Source organism: Monodon monoceros, unplaced genomic scaffold (assembly GCF_005190385.1).
Source record: "Monodon monoceros isolate NGI ecotype Baffin Bay Population unplaced genomic scaffold, NGI_Narwhal_1 Super_Scaffold_8, whole genome shotgun sequence".
Taxonomy (NCBI): domain Eukaryota; kingdom Metazoa; phylum Chordata; class Mammalia; order Artiodactyla; family Monodontidae; genus Monodon; species Monodon monoceros.
In genome coordinates, this window is record NW_021703785.1 from 3538960 (window position 1) to 3561110 (window position 22151).

A 22151-nucleotide genomic window follows, 5' to 3' on the forward strand; every position below is an offset into this window, starting at 1 on the left:
ACCCAGAATGTCCCGTTAGAGAACTACCAATCTCTAGCTCAAAATCAAAATCGGGAAACTCAGTGTTCCTTCCGCAGCCAACTTTTCTGTTCCCTAAACGAGAGACAGTGAGGACGTGACGTGTTCTGATATAAATGAATGGTTTCTGGATAAGTATCAGGATGAAGCATGAATGGTTGTGTAACCATGGTCTGACTGGCTGGACATCACTTATAGGGTCGGACTTCACACGTGTCCCCCCAGGGCTGGCAGAACTGTTACCGGAGGCTTAGCCGACTTCAGGGTCACGTGGCTGCTTCCCCAGAGGGCATCAGAGTCCATCCCTTAGTTCTCTCTGTTTTGAAATAAGCTGCTATTATGCTTACAGAATTTTTCATTTCTGCTGGAAAATTAATGGAGGTCTGATGAAAACATCCATGGCGAAATAAACAAAATGCTCATTTTTAAAGGTATGTAAAGGAAAACTCAGAAAAAAATGGACGTTAGCAGGAAGGATGAGAGTGTTTGCTGAAAGAATATCCGAGAACCTGGAACGCTGCATAAAGAAAGAAATTAGACCTCAGATTTGGCTTTGGACAGTCATTTGGGGGTAAGAATAAAAAGTCAAGGAAAAGCTGTAAGTTAAAAGGTACTTCCCCAGAATCACAACTACTTAGTTATGCTATCAATAGCAAAAGCGGTTAAGCCTCATTTAGCGCAAGTGACATAACCTTTGAAATTCCCGGTTTCCGCATTTGTAATTTGGGAAGAAAAAGGTCCTGTCTGTGGAAGTTTTTCTAAGAACAATTCTCATTTGCTTTATAAATACACAGTTGACACAATATGGTCATTGGGACTTCTATGAATTTCCTCCAGAACTTTTAGTTTTCAGGACAAGGTAGTTTTATGACCTTAAAATGAGAGCATTGAAAAGGATAATCTGTAATTTTCAGGTATAATACTCTGTGTTTGTGGCATTACTTAGAAATGTTTTTGGTAACCTCCAAATCACAAACTAGTGTCTCTAATTGTATTTACTTGTGCTTGTCTGAATAACATTTTCCGAGCATCTTAAGCTACTTGACGCCTCCCTCTCCCCCTTTCTTTAAAAAATAAATCCAGTAACTCCTCATTAAATGTCCCAGTGCCCTAGGAGAGAGGTACTTCTGGATACAGACAGCAAGACTTCGCTGCGTCCTCAGGTATCATCCAGTTCAGTGAAGTAGGCAGAGCTATGAAAAGGAGCCCGAACACGGATTACGGTGTGGTGATGCCACGACGGAGGTAGGTAGAGATAAGCTGCTCCGTGGGCAGGGGCAGGGGCAGGGGCTGCTTTTCTGTGTCCGCGATGGAAGACAGGGTGGAGGCACCTTTATGGTCAGATCTCCTAGGACCACAGTCATAAGCTTTGATTCAAGGGTCTTGCCATCCCAGAAATACCTTCCTCCCAATCTTATGGAACATGATCTTTTCCTCCTGTGTGGACCAAGTTGTCACCGTCCCACTCACCCCAAAGGATCAAGATGGAGTGATTACCTTCACACCGTTTGCTTAACTGCACGCAGTTCTTTCACCAAAAAACTTAAATTCCCTACTCGCTGCCTTAGGTGGAAGGTATAATTTGCTTGCCCTGCCTCTGAGGATCCATCATGGATTTTTCAAGCCCCGTTTCCAAGCAACTGATCTTTTGGTGGAATGGTTCCTTACCCACGTCTATACCCCAGTTTCCCATAAGGAAGCAGAGATTTCAGACACTCAGGAAGGGAAAAACAATAAGAAAAGAGCACAACAGTAGCAAGTGCAAAGACAGAGAAGTACAAACGGGTAGGAGTTACGGAAAGACAGTAATTCAGAGATTGGACGAGCAGAGCAACAAAGAACAAAGTACCATATGATCGCACGTTCCTAGAATCCCATCCGGTCTCTGAATGGGTGAGGCCGGGGTGAAGGCCCCGAGCTAATTCATTTAGGGTGAGTCCCCACCTCCTTACCCTTTCCTTTTCGCCACCTTCGTACCCCTTCCACCCACTCCCTGCCCCATGAGCCATGTGGACAAGGGAAAAGACAAAGACCCAAATCAATCAACTTGCTGGTTTAAGGAAAAAAAAAAAAAAAAACATACTTAGATCTGTGACTAAAACTGGGCTCCCGAGCTACAGGCGTACCAAAGTTATCCCCATGCGATCTTACACTGATCGCTAACGAGGAATTGGCTGTAATTCAAATTGACGCCACGTTGAATGAGGGGACACAGAGAGGATGTGTGAAGGAAAGAGATTGGCGGGAATTTGAGAGGTCTCAGGCTTAGGTCATTTCCTATCTCTTCATACCTGCGCCATTCAATTCAGAAGCCACGAACCACACAAGACTATTTCAGTTTCAAGTAATCAGAACTAAGAAAAATTAAAACTCCATTTCTCCAGTCCCACGTGGCCAGTGGCTGCCATATCCCACGGCACAGACCTAGGGCATCTCCAGAATCACAGACATTTCCGCCGCACAGCAGTGGGTTTAAACCCTTTAAGTAGTACCTTTCAGCTTTGTAATGCTGGCAGGTGTTTGGTAATTCTTTAAGAATGAAAAAACTAAATCATGCTGTTGAAGAAGAGAGTTTAATAAGGTGATTAGATTACGTGTCAAAGTGATTCTTGGCAGTAAACGGTCACCAGGATCTGCCAGTCTCCTCTTGAGTCAAAGCAAAGTTCTTTGATGTGTTTTGCTCACATGGTTCCAACGGGCAAAGGTCTCCACCACCTCCTTGAAGACGGCAGCCCATCCTCTGCCTGTCTCCGGGGCACCTGTGCCCCGAGCGTACCCTTGTTTACGTCTATCCCCCCCCAGCATGCGAACTCCAGGAGCACAGAAGTGTTTTGAATGAATGACTTATAAATTAGTAGAGGGTTGATTTTCTCAGTGTAATATTTATGGCATGACTCACCAAGTTACTGAAGCCAATTACATTCAGGGCTTGTTTCCAAACAGCGAATTTCTCCCTGTTCAGAGAATGCTCTGCTGTTGATACTTCTTCTCGAAGGGTCTTGCTCAAATACCTGTGAGGGGGAAAAGCACATAGCTTTATGGCTGGGTGTGTGGTCAAACCCCAGTGGTTAAAAGCCACTTCAGCCATATTTGGTCTCCAGGATAATGGAAATCACCTGGACATTGTGTCCCCATGTGTCTATAAGGCTTTGGTCCATAATAGCACATGATGTTTCCGGAAGGAAGAAAAGTTCTTGCTGTACCAGAACGTATTCACACTGTCTTACTTAGTTCTCCCTTGAGCTGCACCCTTTCCCGGAGAAGGTCACAAGTGTTTTGTGAATTTCATATAGAAATTCGGCAGGTTCTATTGTATGCTTTGTAATTAATATTTGTAGTCAGGATTTTAAATTTAGAGCCACTTATTCTTTCTTTTTGTCAATATCTTTTAATTACGAAATGGTTGATGAATGCATTGATTTATTCCTTTCATTCAATAAACGCAAAGGAATCACCTACCAAATACACAATACTAGTAGCTGAGGATAGAAGGATCAGGAAGTCATCCGTGGAGTCTCGAGAGCAAAGATAGTGTATCCGTGGGCAGAGGCAAGAGAAGACACAGCTGTGACACAGCGTGGAAGCAGGATAACAGAGATGAACTTGGCCTGATTTTGAGAGTGTAGGAAGGGGACAAGGAGGAAAGCTAGGGGCGGGGAGGAGGCTTCGGTTCCAAGAGTGACACCTGAGTAAGGTTTTCCCAAGCAAATCCAAGACTCAAGGGTGTCCCTGGAATAATTAGCAACACCTACAAAGGCACAGAGGCTGGAGCACGCGTGATGTACGTGGGGAACTCGCGTAGGTCAGCCAAATCCGAGCCTCTAGCGAGAGGGGCCGTGGGTGATGAGGTCGGACAAGTAGCCAGAGTTGTGTGTATCTTGCAGAAGAGTTTCCATGATGTCTTGGAAGGGATGGGCTGTCCCGAAGTTCTTGAAACAAAGAACAGGTATGAGCAGACTGGAGTTTCAGAAAGAATATTCTCGTAGCCCAGTGAGATTCCCTGGAAAGAGATGAGGCAACTAAAGAAGCCAGTGGACCCAGTGAGAGACCAGCAGGGAAGAGAGGCAGAGGAGATGGAGAGGCAGATGGCTGGGAGGAGGGGCCTGGCTGGTCACAGGGGAGGAGAAAAGAGAGGCGTCAGTAACGCTTTGCAAGATTCCGTCTGGGGAAGCGGGGTGTATGGGGGCCTCATTCATCCAGAGAGGCGTCCCAAGAGGAGGAGTGTGGTTTTGAGAAAGGTTGTATTTTACCATAGTCGTGTTCACTTTGAACAGCTTGCTGAAGTTCAAGCGGTGTTCCAAGAAATAACTGGCTATAAGGATCTGAAATTCAGAAAAGACTAGAAAATAAGGTCTGGAAGTCATCAACATGCAGATGACTAAACCATGGAAGTGGATGAGCTCCCCAGAAAGGAGACGCTAACATTTGAGGGATGAAGAAAGAATTAACAGCAAGGAGACCATAGGAGCGAGGGACAGGATGGTGTGGGCTAGAAGCACACTCCGTCGGTGTGGATGTGGGGTCTGGGAGGACTTCTTTGTCCTTGACCTTAGCTGGGAGGGGTCTAAATGAAACAGCCCCGTGGAATAGGTGGGGACTGCGAGAGACTTCAGGAGCTTATAAGCTGAGGCAGAAGCACACGAAGACTGGAAAAAACTTTAAAAGAAACGGAGAAGGAAGTTGCAGAGGAAGGAAGAGGGTTTGGACTCGGAGCACAGTGGAGGGACACTGCCTTCTCCACATTTGGGTCAGGTGACTAATATGGTCCAATGGCCAGAAGCATCTCAGGGAGTGGAGGAACCACTGCTTGTGGCTTCGGTTTTTTAGGAGAGAAAGTAGTTGAGGTTTAGATGACGAGGCAAAGTGGCCTTGAGGAAGGTCATGAGAATCTAGGACACTGGCTGTGGAGAAGGGACATCACTGCCAAGCAGGGGGACACAGGAGGTTTAGCTGATGCAGCCGAGGACCAAGGGGGAGTTGAGGACCAGCTCCTGGGGGCTTTCTCTTTCCCCAGAGGATGAGTGAGCTGGGGTTTGGGGCCATGGAACAAAAGGTAAAGGTCAAGGGCAACCACATTAGCAAGGGGTTGGGTTAGGATGGTCAGAGCCATCTTGCCTAAAATTCACAAAATTCTAGTGACTAAAACGTCTTAATGACAAGCAGTTCTAATGACTCTTAATTTTTCTTGTTCTCACAGCAGTTTTCCATCCATCTTTTCTTTCCCACTTGTTGATCACAACATAGGTTAGAATTCCATTCAGAGTGGCCACTTGACATCTTGCAAAGAATAATTAGCTCCTGGTAACATTACAAAGTCAAATATGCAAAACACCATGGTTCCTTTCCACATTCTTAAAGTTAATCAATTAACAAGCTCCACCTATGGGGAACTCAAATATTTCTTTAAACCTCAGCATACGGTGGGAATTTACAGCAGCTCTGACCTGCTCCCGTGAAGCAGTGTGAATGTAACAGTAAAATTCTGGGCAGAAGGAGCCATGTGAAGTTAATCTGGGCAGTTTAGACGGGGCTATTAAGTCTGTAATGGCTCAGGAGAAACCCAATCAAACTAGGGGATTTTAGAGGGCAGTTGGCCTGATGGCAGGAATGATGCTTTAAGAGTCACTGTATTTTCCTCTGTAATCAGAAAACTTGTTGGTATGAGGGTGATCCAAAAAAACAGACCTCAATGTCTCCTGCGCAAATTTTACATTTCTCCCACTAGTCAGTAACGTGTAGGTTGATTTCACTAGAAATATAGGTCTTATCAGCAAAACTGTATCTTAAAGTGGGAAAACTAGTACCAGAAAAAACTAAAAGTTTACTTTCTGGAGATGAAAAGTGCTTGTTTTCCCTCTGAAATAAATCACCTAATAGCGAAACCACACACAGGACAAAGTAATCCTAGAAAAATATGCCTAGTAAAATATTACAGCCAAGAATCTGAGACAGGGGTGAGTTCTATTTGACCCTTTCTGATGACATTTTAAACTTTTATCTTAGTATCTATAAAATGGAGTCAAAACAGATTAAAAGTGAAGTAAAATCTCCATTTCTAGTTCATGAGGATTTTATGATAATTAACTAAGGATGTGCTTTCTATATTCAGGTTGCAATGTGCGTGCAGAATTAGAGCACTTCCTGGAAAAAATATATCTTGCATATGTGGGGAGCTTTAGTCAATGTGCTCTGCCATTAACAAATCTCTTAATCAGATAAATAACTAAGCCAAATGAAATAAGGAACATTTTGAGAAATTATAACACATGCTATTAACAATGTAGAATTGTTTAAACTATAAAATACGCTTGTCTGTTCTGAGATAAAAGGAGTAACCAGATAGAAGAAAAAGTTCATAGCTCTCACTTTTTGATTATTTTTTCCCATTGTGAATCACTCGAAGGTTTACAGTCACATGTGCATTTCCACGTTTTTAACACTTGAAAATTGTTGAGAATGACCGTGGGCCATGGTTTATAGCCATCCCTGTAGACTAGCCATGCTCCGCTGATGTTTCCCCCCTAACCTCAACAAAGTGGTCGAAACCCACCGAGGTGAACCTGTACAAGTGTTTCATCTGACAGTTTCCAACTATATCACCTATTAATTAATGGTTCCACAATTCCCAGTATTCAAATCTTAGAACTCAATATTCAATGTCTTTTATATTATCTTTTATGTCTCAAAATCATACACTTATAGCTCAAACAATCTGTTTTTTTTTCTTTATCATCTCCTTTTAACTCATACATAACTCGGAACAGTAACATTTGGCCACGTATAGATAATCTCCCAGTGTCCAGAGCCAGAAACATCAGAGACTTAGCATTTGTGGAACCAAGAATCATTGCTGTTTTGTTTTCAAAAGATCTGACACATCAAGGGAATGCCCCCAGATGTTGTTTCCACCATGGAGTAGAAGACTGTAACAAACAGGCTGTAGCATGTTAAAAATCATAGATGGATTAATGCTGTTTGACTAATTCTACTCAAAGGGAAAGGTGGTGACAACTGAGAATGTGTCAAACACTCCACTGGATATTTTAGAAGCACGTCCCAGTTAATGGTCACGTGGGTCCTGAAAAGCAGAGCTATCATTGTGCCCATTTAAGCTACAAGGGAACTGAAGCTTGTTCAAGATTTCCAAGCCGGGAATTGGCCAAGGGACACACACTCCATCCTGACCCCTCTGGGCCTCTCACCTCAGTCACAAGTCTCCTGCAGAGGGATGGGAGGGGGAAGAAAATTGCATAGCATCACAAGGCATCTTCCTCAAGTTAAAATTTTGCTTAAAAATGCAGGGGGAAGGTAAATAACAAGTGGAATTATTATTATACATGGATGTGTTTTAAATAGAATGCAGTTTCATGAGGTTTTAAGATCTCATAGGATATTTTATGATTAAGTTATTCTCTTCTGACTCAATTCTATACTTGCACTACAGGCATGAAACAGAGTAGCTTGTAACCAAGCAGGACCCTATGGGGCCTTCCTGGGGCAGACTCCCTTCCACCACCCCGGCATGTCCTCCACCTGCCTCTTGTTCATAGAAAACTTTAGCTTCCTAGGTCTTCCCTGAGTTCCAAAGAATAAACGTAATCAGAGAAGTGAGAAAATGCAGAAGCAAAGGAAAACAGTCAAGTAAGACAAAATAATAATAGTTTAACCATTAAACAAAGTCAAGGACCTTCAGCTTCTCCTCAAGGGCTACAGACGCTATTCTGAGCCATGTTCTTTGAGCTGCTTTGCAGATACGGAAACCCCCCACAAATGGAGAAAATTAACTGGATGCCGCCCACAAACACACAGACCCCAGACTGGCTGGGACCAGAGGGTTGATGACGTTGACGCCCAATCACCTCACCACCAACCAATCAGAAGAGTGTCCATGAGCCGATCACCCTGCAACCCTCTCTCTCACCTTGTCTTCAAAAACTTTCCCTGAAAGCCAGTGGGGAGTTTGGGTCTTTTGAGCATGAGCTGCCTGGACTCCTTGCTTTGTGCCTGCAGTAAATGTTGCCCTTGCCTTCACCACGACATCGTGGTGTAGACTGGCTTCACTGTGTGTAGGCAAGCAGACGCAACTTTGGTTCGGTAACAAACTCACAACTCAGCAAAGCTTCTGAGAAATGCTTCCGAGCACGTGCTGCGTCTCTGGGCAGGCTCTCTGGCACCATGGGGAGGCCTCCAGGAGAAGCGGGTGGGTGCATGGTTGAAGCATCTTTGACATTACAATGGAATTTTGCGATGGTTGGTTCAGTCACACTCCTGCAACTTGAGGAACTTACTTAGTAGCTCTAGAAAAGCTTTTCTTATTTGTTTGCTTTTGACAGGTTCCTCGGGTCTCCCCCCAACTTTTTTTTTTTTTTACAAAACCTGAAGGTGATTTATTTTGAACTAAGTTTATAAATCTCATTTTTAAAGATCACTATGAGAAAAGCACACCTGCACCAAATATACAAATAACTTTGTTTTCACTTACATAAAAAAACAGCAAACCAGACGAATATATATTACAATTGAACAGTGCAAAATTCTACTTGGGCTTTGAATAAGGGAAGGTTTTCACTACAGTTACATTTATTTAAAATAAGTCAGTAACAACAACTGTTGACTTGTGCTATTTCTAGTCAACTGTCCCATTGTTCCAACTTGTTGATTTTCATGACAACAAACAGCATTCCAGGAATACATCTTCTAAGGTGGGTCAAATTTACAGTCAAAATCATGTGTGTGTCTGTGGTATTTATGCCTGTGAGTGTGTGATTGAAGGTGTTGGGGGGGGGCACGCGTGTGTTGATACTTACGCTTTGTGGCAAAGGAAAACAGATCCTGGAATAAAGTTCTTCTGTGTAGAGGGGCAAATTAAAAATGCTAACTCCCCAGCATAAGGCACCCTTCGGACAAGAGGACTGGGAATTATTCAAGGTGGCAGTAATTTGATCTGAATATCACATACAAACAATGACCTTTTGCAAAAAAACAAAATTTCAAGGGCCTGGGTCCCCGTCCAGGCACCCATACCCTCCTCTCTCACAGCCGAGCCGGACATATTAAAACTGCAAATTTGCAATTGGTGGATGAATAAGTCTGGAGATGTAATGCACAGCATAGTGACTGCAGTCAACAAGGGCGTACTACAAACATCAAAGTTCTAAGACACTAGATCTTAACAGTTGTTCCCACAAAAAAAGAAATGATAATTATGAGAGGTGATGGAGGTGTTAGCGCTAGAATGACATCACGTTTCGATATACGAAAGTATCAAACCAACACCTTGTACACCTTAAACCTACACAATGTTATATGTCAATTGTATCTCCAAAATTAACTGATTACTTGAAGAATAAATGAACAAACAAAAACAGCTACCCTGCCTGTGCTCACCAGGCACCCTTGTTAGGCCGACAGGAACTGACTCTTGTGGGGCTGCATGTGTGCCTAGGACACATGGGGAATGAAGGCTCAAATAGAAATTTAAAAAAAAAAAAAAAAAAAAGGAAAGAAAAAAGAAATAAAAAAGCTCACTACCTCAAACCATGTGCCGGGCCCATTCACGGGGTCTGGGCTCACAGACCACAAACAGTATCTGTTGCTGGTGCTTGATCCGCCGCATAAACACAAAAGAACAATGTCTTCCCGACCACGGGCAAAGCTGCCTTCTACTCGGGGAAGTTTAATATGTAAACAGAAACCAGATAAGGCAAAACCAAGCAGTTGGCGTCAACAAAGGCAGCCCTGTTTACTAGTTTATGAAGGAAGATGGTAACCTGCTGCTTCCTGCACCCCGACCCCACCTTTCTCCTCAAAGGAAATTCTTTTCTTTATTGTTTTGAAACTATCTGGAAAGTATTAACTAATTTTAAATCCCCCCTCCATGGAATATGAATAAGATTTCTTATTAACCACAGGTTCAGATGTATAAATCTCCCCCAATGAAAATGTTAATATATTAGCCGCAAACTGTTTTGTTTGGAGAGAGGAAAGCCTGCCAGTGGTCTTCAGGAAAAGAACAGAATCCATTTAATAAATTACGCATTCAGAGCGACTTCGGGTCTTGTGACATTCCCGGAATAGTTTGTCCATATTTTTCTAATCAGTTGGAATATTTCTTCAAAACATCTGGCGGCACAAATTCTAAACTCTTACCATCTTTCCTGGTAAGAGTGCCTCTGTGCTCCGGATGAACTCACTTAGTTCTTGAAAACAAAGGTGGAGACATCAGAACAGAGCGGCTGCCTCCCGCCCAAAGGGCCCAGGACACGTGCTAGGGGGCCAACCCCAGGCAGCACCCTGCTCTCAGCCTTGTGTCCGGCAGGGGCCCCTCCTGCCAGAGGAAGGGGCGTCTTTTCCTTCTTGCAGAGACACAGAGAACCAGCAGTGATTACATGAGTGAATCAGTGAAACGCGGAGAAAGAGAAGGTTTTGCTCAGAGCAGGTGGCTGGGCCTGGCCTTCATGTACCTGTTTAACTGGCCAAGGCCTGGGGGCTGCATCTGCCGGGTGGAGGAGGGGCGTTCTGTATTCCTCCCCGAGTCCAGCTCACCCCAGGCCAGCTCTGGCTCTGTGTGGGACGAGGGGCAGCAGGTATGTCCATATAAATAGGCCTCGGTCAAGGCTGAACAGGCACAGAAATCCTGCTCAGGGGAAATCTCACCAAAGGGCCTGTGTATAAGATCACATCCAAGGCACCGTGATGAGGGATAAACCCAAAGGTAACCCTGTGTCTTAAATACTGAGCGAGGTAGACACCTGCACCGAAACGTCTGTAATCTGTAAATGTTCCAGAAGATGACATTCCCACACGTGACCATTTAGGGACAGTTACCACGGATGCATGGTTTCCAGCTTCTCCTGGGACCCGCCGCGGACTCGCATGGGTGTTCGTGCAGCACTATGTGAAAACTCCACGCTGCGTGTAACCTACCAACATATCAAGTAAGCTTTTCCAAGTTGGCAGGTCTAAAGGCAATTTTCATTTCCTCTCAGGGAATTACTTCTATTACCCGCCCTATTCTGCCCTCCTTCCTTCCAGTCTCACTGGTCAGGATAACCGCCATGTCCAAATCCTCCTTCCTCCCTTGCTGGGTGGAAACCTGACTACCGGGGTTGACGTTCCATTCACAGTGAATCTGACAGACGCACCTTCCTCCAGGATCCCCACAGCCTCCAGCATCTGGAGATCAGCTCAGCTCACCTCCCCCCACCCCCCAGGGTTGGTGGGAGGCGGCTGCAGGGTCTCCATTCCCACCCATTCTAATCATCACCCAAGCACTGCAGGAGCCTCTGTCTCCAATCTTACGTCCAATCCACTTTCCTCCATGCAGTCAAGGTGGAAATTTAGTGAACTCTCTTCCCAAATCAAAATGCGTAAATGGCTTCCAGTTGCCTTTGCAATACTAACTCCCTAGCCAGGCTTGCTGGGCGCCACATCATGGAATCCATGCCCTTCTCCAGCTGCCGGTCTTGACAAAGTCACCCTCGTTCCCTCTGAGCTCTCGCCGCATAGAACTTCCTTCCCTCCTTCGTACAGACCCCGCTCTCATCCACCTCTGTGTCCTCACTCACCCTGTGCTCCTCACTCAGAACATAATCCACAAACATAATCCTGTTTTTCTTCACATGCCACTGGCTCTGGGGAGTCTTGGAGGCTGGATGTCCTTCCTATGAGCTCTGCAAAACTCTGCACCTCCTTCACAGCAGTGCTTCATCAGACCCTGTTAAAACTGCCCAGATCAGTATTCCCACTAAAAAGCCAAGGCCGGTCTTCACATCCCACCCATAGGGAGCAGGCCAAGTAGCCGTCCGTCTGGATTGGAGAGAATGAGTGTACACGTGAGCTCTCCATCAGATCGATCTTCCCAAAGTTTACTTACTGCCATCATGTCAACTCTCTACTTATACGTATTTCACCTGCAATAATAAATCCTACTTGTTTTCCACAACTCCCCGTAACACAGCTCTACCCCATCAGACTATGCTTATTCTGTTGCACTTTCTGTGCTGCACCTTTCTCTCCCACTGCAGCTGGCCACCATATAACTTGACACTGACCCACCACCTGTGCTTTGGCACTACCCACCAGGATTCTCTTCCTGCCAGACCCCTGTGCCAAGGCCAGACCAGGCCACACACCTGAAACAAAACCCTCTCTGTTTTAGCCATACTCTCTGCCTTGTTTATGTGTCAACCTGGCGGGGCCACAGGGTGTCCACATATTTTATTATTATTTATCATTATTATTCTGGGTGTGTCTGGAACAGTGTTGCTGGATGAAATTAACACTTGAATTGCTGACCTGAGTAAAGCAGACTGCTCTCTACTTTGATAGGGCTCATCCAGTCGGAGCAAGAAGGCTGACCTTCCACAAGTAAGAGGGGACCCCTCGCCTGACTGTCTGAGGCCAGGACGTTGTCTCTTCCTGTTTACAGACTCGAACTGAAACGTCAGCTCTTCCTGGGTCTTGAGCCTGACTGCTTCTGGATTGGAACTTATACCATCAGCTCTGCTGGGGCTCCAGCTCACCCACTGCAGCTTTTGGGACTTCTCAGCCTCCATAATTGTGGGAAATCAATTAGATACACACACACGTATATATATGTATGTCTATATAAACACACACACACACACACACACACACATACATATATACACACATAGAGATTTGTTCTTCCCCACTTATTCACACATTCACACACTTAAATATTTAATAGTTCTCATTTAACATATACAACTTAAATGTCAATAATTTGACTCTTTTTCGATAGAGAGCATGTCAACCATGTTCCTGATATAGATTCTTTCTTTTTTAAAAAAAAATAGATTAGTTATTTATTTTCGGCTGCATTGGGTCTTTGTCGCTGTGCGCAGGCTTTCTCTAGTTGCGGCGAGCAGGGGCTACTCTTCGTTGCGGTGCGCGGGCTTCTCGTTGCGGTGGCTTCTCTTGCTGAGGAGCACGGGCTCTAGGCTCACAGGCTTCAGTAGTTGTGGCCCACGGGCTCAGCAGTTGTGGCTCGCAGGCTCTAGAGCGCAGGCTCAGTAGTTGTGGCGCAAGGGCTTGGTTGCTCGTGGCATGTGGGATCTTCCCGGACCAGGGCTTGAACCCGTGTCCCCTGCATTGGCAGGTGGATCCTTAACCACTGCGCCACCAGGGACGTCCCCTGATATACATTCTTATAAAACCTAAATCAGTACTGATTGTGTGGTCGTTTTCATATAAACCTGAACGTTTCCATACGTGTCTCCACATTTTCAGATACCCATAGCTGGTTCTGCTTATACCTGGTAGGTTCCCAACATGCCTGAGAGGAACCATAGGTAGTTTGGTTGATAAGTCAGTAGTGAACACAAACTTTGCTCTTTTTCTTTGACCAAAGGTTGGCAAAAGTAAGAGAAAAGTCGATGCTATGAAATTCAATCATTGTTTTGCCAAAATAAAACCAAAACAAGCAAAACCCCAGAAATACTACAATGAGGAATTTCTTTGGGAAATGTTCTAGTGAAAAAAAGCTTAGTATAAGAAATAAACATGCAAATATGTGACCAGAGGTGATAAACCTGCCTTAAATTCTTTAAGGAGTGGCAGGAGGGAAGTATGAGAAAAAGGAGGGGAGGGGAGGAGTGAGGAAATAGTAAAACATTTCTAAAGAGAAAAATAAATTGTTCACTTAATTAGTTTGATGGCCTTTCTGGATAACGTAATTAGACAAATAGCAAACTTAACCTTTCTGGAAAAAACTGCATGTCCACAAGCATGAAGGGAGACACATCCCATGTACAAAAGCTCACAGCCCTGGCATCACGATAGCATCCAAAGATTATGCTAGAATGTCTCTGTCATATGAGTAAGAAACACCAGCATCTCCATTTTAGCAAACTGGGATTTTTTTAAAGAAGTTAAAATGAGTAAACTAAAAATATACTACCTCCATAATTTTAAAAAGATTTTTAAAATAAAATTCAGGAAAATGTCAACCACAATACCTTATTAAAATGCAGGTAATATCTAGTAAAGTAATCCTGTCCAAGGCTAAGTATGCAACTAGATGATTTCAGAAATGGAATATTAGAACTGGTTATTTCAGGAGAGATTCATAAATTAAATTAAACTAAATATCCCAATTTTTTGATAAATATCAATTCTCATTGAAAAGCCAAATAAAATTGATTGTTAGCACACACAAAAATACTCCTTTACTCATAATTGACCCTGATGACGTCAAGAAAAAAGGGATGGAAAATGTGGCTTCTGCTCCAAGACCTACTATTCTATTGTACCTCTTTTTGCTATTTTTGAATATTTTCTAGAAAAATATGTCTGTTGGACCTGTCCTTGTGATTATAAATGTGCTACATATTTTTGATAAAATTATATATTATATAAAAATATAGTTCACATATAATACTACAACACAGAATTTTAGAAATCAGAGCCAAGATAATCTAAAGGAAAAATGACTGGAATTAAGCCACTCGCACTCAAAGTGAGCTCTTTGCTGATTCTCAGTTCCCGTTCTAAACTTCTCTGAACTACACCAATATTTCCACCTGTATGCTAAATCTGAACTTCTTATTAATAAAAACAAAACACTATTCATGAAGTAACTGAGTTCAAATAAGCGTTCAGATAAGTCCAAATAAGTGACCCCTATGAGCTCACCAGTGTTGCATTGTGCTTTTAGGTCAAAATCCTTCTGCAAATAAAAAGAACACGTACAGAAAAGGCCCAGGCATGTTGCCTGTCATTTGATCGTTACATTTACAAATTAACGGAAAGTCAAAAGTTCTGAAAACATTATTGTTGAAGGTCAGAATCATGTGCTCCACATGTAACAGTCTAATTGTGAGATGATAATATGAGAAATCCAAAAAGTTACACAAGAATATTAAAAAGCAACCAGTTACATAGAAAGGTATAGAATCAGTTAAAACAATGTTCAAAACTAGCTTTTCCAAAGATGGATTCTGGAATCTTCAAGACCAGCAGTCATGACTATTTTGGTCTTAATATGTTCATCCTTCCGGTGGAATAATTAACATTCTGTTTTAATTTTTCCCTCCGGTACTGAGGAAATGAAATGGTATAGTGACCTACCAGAAATCAGGTCCCTCTTTCACTATTACTACTACTATTACTGTTTTGTCATTCTTTATAGAAATAAATTTAGAGTTTTCTAAACCAATTCCACTCTTGAAAATGTTAATAAGTAACATTTTAAGGAGAAATATGATGAAGCTCAGATGCATCTTCACTGTCAAATTTATTTTCAATTTTCAAATGTACAAAACCGTACACTTCCTTAGAAATGAATTGAAATGGATATTTGGTACTGTGGATTATTTAAACATGATAGAAATCCCTCTGATAGCTTCTTTCTGCCCGATCTGCTGCTTCTAATAACTTTAGTGTTTATATTTCAGGTATTAAATACTTCAAAGAGTTAACCCTAAATCTTAAATTTTATGAAAATAAAAGCTTCTAAAATTAAGAAGATTAAAATCAGTAGCTGTTCACTTCTCATTTGTTAGAAGACATACAACTTAAAATTGGGGGGGGCGGGGCAAGAATTAAATTACGCAAATTAACTAATAAAAGTTAAAAACCGCAGTTGTCATGATTTTTAAAAATGAGAGGGATCATGGCCGATTTCCCCGATGTGATGAATTTCAGAACGTTTTATTTGTTAATGAGGTAGGATGGCCTCTTTCTCACTTTCTCACTTTCTTTCTTTTTTCAGCTCCTCTCCCAGAATGATGTTCCTGTCCTAAGCACCGTGGTAACAGAGGAGAAAGAAGTCCAAAGGAGGCACAGCACAAAGAAGAAAACATCTAGTCGTATGTTTTATCTCTTCTGTGCTTTGTTTTTATTCCTCTGGCTTTGAACCTTAATCAGCGGATTTTGCTAACAGCTCTAAATTTCCTTGTCACTTCCCACTGATCTCCCTTTTCAGATAAGAAATCTCTTCCTGCTGAAATTGAAAATCTTCCACTAAATGGAATCAATCACACGTTATCAGCCAAAGAGAAATCAAGATCCATTTGGAAAGGTCAGATACGGCAGGACGTTTAAAATGTTGATGACACTACATTAAACAACTGTACTGCATCTATATGATGATCTAGATCAGGAAATTGCTCTAAGGTTTAATGATATGTTACTATTTTGCATTTCAGCAACCACTGTATATTATGATGTGATCCCAGTAAATAATATTCTTGTAGTTACAGCAGAAATTTAAAGGCAACATTTTATCAACCATAATTTAATTTGCCCAGCGTCCGATGCTAAAAATACAGTGTTTATGTTTGGACAACAGGTACTCATAAAAATGTTTTTATACTTTTCCTTCTGGGGGGCCAAAATATTCATTTCTGTCACTGGATGAACATTCTTATCATCACAGCAAATACGCTGAGTTTCGTTCAGGCATCAATTTATTCACTGTATCTTCAGATGTTTAATTTAATATGAGTCACACTTTCTTACTGGGGCCACAGGCCTGAATAAAGCAGGTTTCCTACACCCTCATTCCTCACTAATAGAGAAGGTTTCAAACAAAAATTTAGATGATCAAAATTGCTCTGTTAGAGATAACCCTGTTGCTGTAGGTCTAGGCTCCTTTGGTGACTCAGAGAAGATTTATAAAGACAGACTGGAACAAATTATATGCTCGTGAGAGACAGAGCCCATGTTTTTGTTATTATCCACTGCTAAGTTAAGATAGTAAGGCTTTAGCCAAGTAAATGAAAATACTGAGTGTGTACATGTGTCAAGGATTGCAATGACTGGGATTCAAAGACGGAAGAGACCAAGTTTATGTCCAGGAACATTACACAGTCAGCAGGGGAGACAGAAGCACACAGATAAAACTGTAGCAGTGTAGCGATACGTTACGTCATACAGAACACTAACATATAGAATAGCAATGATTACTTACTAAGTCTGGAAGGCGAACCGGTATTTGAAGAGGTGAACATTGTGGTGTTTTGAATCCTGAAATGCTCCTGCATGTTTCAATCCACCATCGGCTGGATCAGAAACACTCAATGAGCATTTCAATTAATAACGCAGTCAAACGTTAACGATTCTGTAAATGCACTTACTCTCTCAGCATATTGTCTAAGAGGATTTATAATCTTGGGGATTCTTCAAACATTAAAAAAAAAAATCCCTTGTTTAAGGGAAGCGAACTTAGAAGTAACACGGATACTTAGAGGAAATGTGCTTGTAATAGTAATTTTATTATGCAAGACAAAGAAAAATAGTCAAAAATAGAGTTACTATTTGAAACAATGAGAGGATTTAAAAGAACCAATCTCCAATCAAAGAAGAGGTAAAACAAAGCACTATTCATGAAATGCAGACCTGTTGGCCTCGCTGGTATTCTTTGGAAGCTAGGAATTGATTATACTACAAACTCAAAACACGGTCTATTTATGCCAATTAGGCCACAAAATAGATTATTCTATGTATGCATAATTAAACTGACTTCTAGATATTAAGGCAAGTTCAAAGTTAATTACACAAAATTAATTTGATTTGAGACAAGGAGGAAGATGTGTTTGTAGTACCCAAAGCAGTAAGACAGGATATGCTAATTTTGAATTAATTTGAACTTTCACTGCTGCGGTGAGCTTTCCATAGCAATGCCTACAAGAAAGGGCATTTCTCTCAATTGAATCAATGTCTGGGGAACATTCTTTAAGAAAATAAAAGGGCAAATGCGTATGCTTGTCCGTTTTGTGGCTACTTCATGCATCTTTGCAGCTCACTCTTTCCAAAGTGATCCTCTCACACGGAGTAGATTCCTTCTCTCCAGATGCTTTCCAAAGAGGGAGGGGGCAGGGGCTCACTGTCTGTCCATCTTCAGGTTCTGTCTCCTGCCATTGACCTCGGAGGACCTCTCCATTCTGGCTGCTTCTTACTTGAATTGGGTTCAGTCCTGCAGATTCCACCAGAACCATTCCTGCATCAGGCACCAGCGGCCAGTCCTCCGGGGAAGCTGTGTGTGTGCCGAGCATCTCCAGCCGCGGCTTCTACCGAGGACCCAGGACAGAGTCCCCATCACAGACAAGCGGGAGGGGGCTTGTGTTTAGTAGAACATACAGCAAGTAATCCTTCTTGTGAGAAATAAGTAAAAACGGTCTTCTGTGCAACCTACATCAAAATAGTTGAGTTTTATTTCATTCTTAAAGGATTCACTGTGAAGAACAGCTCGATGTGATAGCAGATTTATATCCGATAGACCTCATTCACTTTAATACTTCAGTCACGTGTGTCCTCTGCTGTTTTGAGTGTTCAGGGTCTCTTTTTATTACTAATGCATTTTGCAAAGGTTATCAGCAAGCAGCAGATTCATGGTGAGGGTTTACAGATACAACACGTGGGTGATTTTACCAAGCTAATGCATTTGATGTAAGAGATGATTGAGAAATAAGATAAGTCGTCACTGCATGATGTTCTGTTTACCATGAAATACTTAAACAGGTGAGAGTGTGCAGTATCCCAAGGGCAAGCTCTTCTATACCTGGACACCACACACACACACGTCATATTATACATGACCCAACCGGTTGTCAACAATAGCATAGCGTCACCATGTATCATGCCTCCTATTGATATTGATGTTTTGAGTACTTTATTTCCTATAAAAGTGTTAGAGGAATCTGTCTAAAAGCTAAAGCTCTGGACTAGCTAGCTCTAACAATACTCCCAAAATAAGTATAGAAGTGTTTAGGATTTGTCAAAATATTTAGCTATAATCAAATTTAGTAATATCCACTTCCTGGGTGAATGTAAAGATGCTTCCAATCACACACACACATCTCGACATGATCTATTCTACATATATAGATAGCTCACATATCTTAAAATAACCTAAAACCACTGTTCACTCTGGATCTATAGTGAAGAAAAAGAGTCTCTTCATTTCTCCAAAACAGAAATATATCACTAGGGAAGTGCACTTCTGGGACGGTGTGGACCAGATAAACTGCACACATGAGAGTAAAGGAGCAGTCCCTGGGTTGCCCAGAGGCAACCGTGACCTGAACCTTAGGGTTTACAGGAACTTTGGTTTATTCTATTAACCAAGGGGCTAAGGTCCACACAGGAAGGAGAACATGGTTTTGGCCCTATAAAGTACATAAAGCTAGACAATCAAAAGGCTTATGGAAGAGATACCTGCCCCACAGACACAGACAGGCAACTCACTGGGGAAACTCACTGGGGTGGATTCTGGGAGGCAAAAGTTATACCCACAGACAGCCCTTTCTTGGTTTTAGAGGTTTAAACTCAGACTGCATGTGTGTCCTTAGGACATTTTAACTAAAGAATTAGCATAAAAATGGTCCCAGGTGGGTAACACTCCCTGAGCATCTGACCAAAGGGAGAGAAACTCTCTAGAGGGTAACCCTTGACTCAGGCCACGCAGGACTCTCCCAGCCTGGCCACCAAGGGGCAGCAACTCACACCCCCAAGGACAAACACCAGGAGAAATAACGTTCCCTGAGCAGCTGTCATCAGACGTAATAGACAGCAAGAGTAGAAGCCTGAGAGCTCCAGATAATACAATGACTGGTTACAGACGGTATAACAAATATGTTTAAAACAAATTAAAGAACTGAAAATATAATACGAGAAAAGAACAAGAAACCATATTTAAGAAAAATCAGATTTGATTTGAAAGAACAAAGTAGAACTCTTAGAAATGGGAAAAAAAAGTCACTGAAATTAAAATGCAAAGTACGCATTGAACATCAGATTAACAGCTGCTCCAAACAGAGAAGTAAACTATCAGAAAGCACTGCAGAAATTACCCAGAATGAAGCACAGAGAGATACAGAGATAGAGAATATGAAAGAAGTTAGAGGAGGAGAGAGAAAATGAAAAGGAACAGCATGCATCCAACAGGAGTTCCAGAGGGAAAAGGGAACATTCACAGAGATGATGGCCAAGAATTTTTCATACTTGGCAAAATACATGCCTCTGATGATTTGCAAATCGAAGTCTCAAGCAGAATAAACAAAAAATTTACATCTAGAGTCACTGCTATAAAATTAGAAATCTATACACACACGCGCACACATAACAGTGTTTATTTATACATCCATTTAATCGCACACCTATTCTGTGCCAATGATGTTGCCTGGATCTAGAGGCATTAAGTTGATTAAGTCATGGTCTCAAGTCTTATCTGCTTCTTAAGGAAAGACAGCGATGTAAGCACACAATATGTAACCATGATGAGGTCCAGAGTAGAGATAAGCACAGAACGTGGAGAGACTACCTGTGACCACGAAGGACAAAGGAAGGAGTCAGGAAAGCGCCAAAGGACAGAGGTACTCGAGATGAATGTTTAGAATGAGTGTTTTCCAGGTGCAGGAGGAGAACCCAGGCAGAAGGAAGAGTGTCAAGGCTTTCATTCATCCACTCATTTACCCACTCATTCATTGATTCATCCACTCATTCATTGATTTATCCACTCATTCATTCATTCACTCATTTACCCACTCATTCATTCATTCATCAATTCATCCACTCATTCATTCATTCACTCATTTACCCACACATTCATTCATTCACTCACTCATTCTTTCATACACTCATTCATTCATTCACTCATCCATTGATTCATTCACTCATTCACCCACTCATTCATTCCCTCGTCCCCTCATTCATCCACTGAACACGTTTGGCCAGATTCTTGCTGCGGGAGGACGGAACGCTTCATGGGAACGGGGAGGAGATTAGCGTGGCCAGGAACAGATGGAGATATGCATAAATAATTCTTAGGCAGACTAGAATGCTTGAGAGCAATGGTTTTAGAATTTTTTTCCATCATGAAAACTTTGAATACTAATCTTAAGGGATTCCAATATATAAAACAGGTAAAACAGAGATGCTCAGTTAAAAGAGGAGGTGTGTATTTAAGTGTGCATGGGTGTAAGTGTGTGTGTGTGTTCACAGTTGGAGCCCTATGATTCCGAAGTCCCTGTTCTCATGACTGCATTTTATGAGTGAATGTCTCTATTAGGTCATTCTTATTCACAGAGATTTTATACTTCAGCAGCATTCTTTTAAAAGGACTACTGCTCATCTATTTTATCTAAGTGGTTACGGCTGGTACATATGTGATCTTTTTATTTTTGCATATGTTTGTTTTGTAACTCAAAACATTACTGAAATATATTATTAGAGAAAATACTCTGCCACTGATTTACTGGATTTTCTAGGTGAGCTTTCATTTTACTCATAATGGTAATTTTGTCTTATCCTTGATAATGTTTATTCCTCTTAATTTTCTTCTCTGATCACAACGATTACAACTTTAGGATCAATGCTAAAAAGAATCTGGATTTATTTCACAACTAAATATGATGTCTTGAGATAAATAATTTTTTTCATGTGAAAGACTCCTTTTATTTCTAATTTAAAAAAAGATTTGGGAGTTGACTGTTTTTGTCTTTTGGCACCTACTGAAACGGTCAATTGATTTTTCCCTTTTTACTTATTGATGTGATGTATGGTACTAATAATTAAATTTCTTAATATTGATCACTGAGTAGCTTCTAATGGATTGCTAGATTCTATTTGCTAATATTTTATTTATGCCTGTATATCTACAAGTCAGATAATTTCTATTTGTTTCTTTAATCGGTAGTTCTTTTGATATGTTGATATCATAGATATTCTGGATTTAAATTTCTTTTTAAAATTTTGACACTGATAAAAGTTTTAAAAGTGGAACATACAGAGAGCCAATGGATCGTTCTTCAACGATGTGAAAATAGCAACACTGTGACATATTTAGTTCAAATCTTTGTTTTTTACCAATAAATTTCACAGATAAAGTTAACATCCCCATCTGTCCATTTCACCCTTCCTTATCAGAGGAAATCAGTATGATCAACTTTGTGTCTATCTTTTCAGTGTATTTTTTTAAAATTAAATTATAGGGGCTTCCCTGGTGACACAGTGGTTGAGAGTCCGCCTGCCGATGCAGGGGACACGGGTTCGTGCCCCGGTCCGGGAAGATCCCACATGCCGCGGAGCAGCTGGGCCCGTGAGCCATGGCCACTGGGCCTGCGCGTCCGGAGCCTGTGCTCCGCAACGGGAGAGGCCACAACAGTGAG

At 41.9% G+C, this 22151-nt stretch overlaps 1 protein-coding gene across 2 annotated transcripts in view; it reads right to left on the reverse strand.

The window, feature by feature from the left end:
* Positions 1–22151, reverse strand: part of MYO16 (myosin XVI) — a 531143-nt gene that overhangs the window by 196364 nt on the left and 312628 nt on the right. For both annotated transcript variants that reach the window (XM_029210034.1, XM_029210033.1), the window contains exon 17: positions 2918–3029. In XM_029210034.1, the coding sequence (XP_029065867.1) occupies positions 2918–3029 (112 nt within the window). The remainder of the gene's footprint in view (positions 1–2917; positions 3030–22151) is intronic.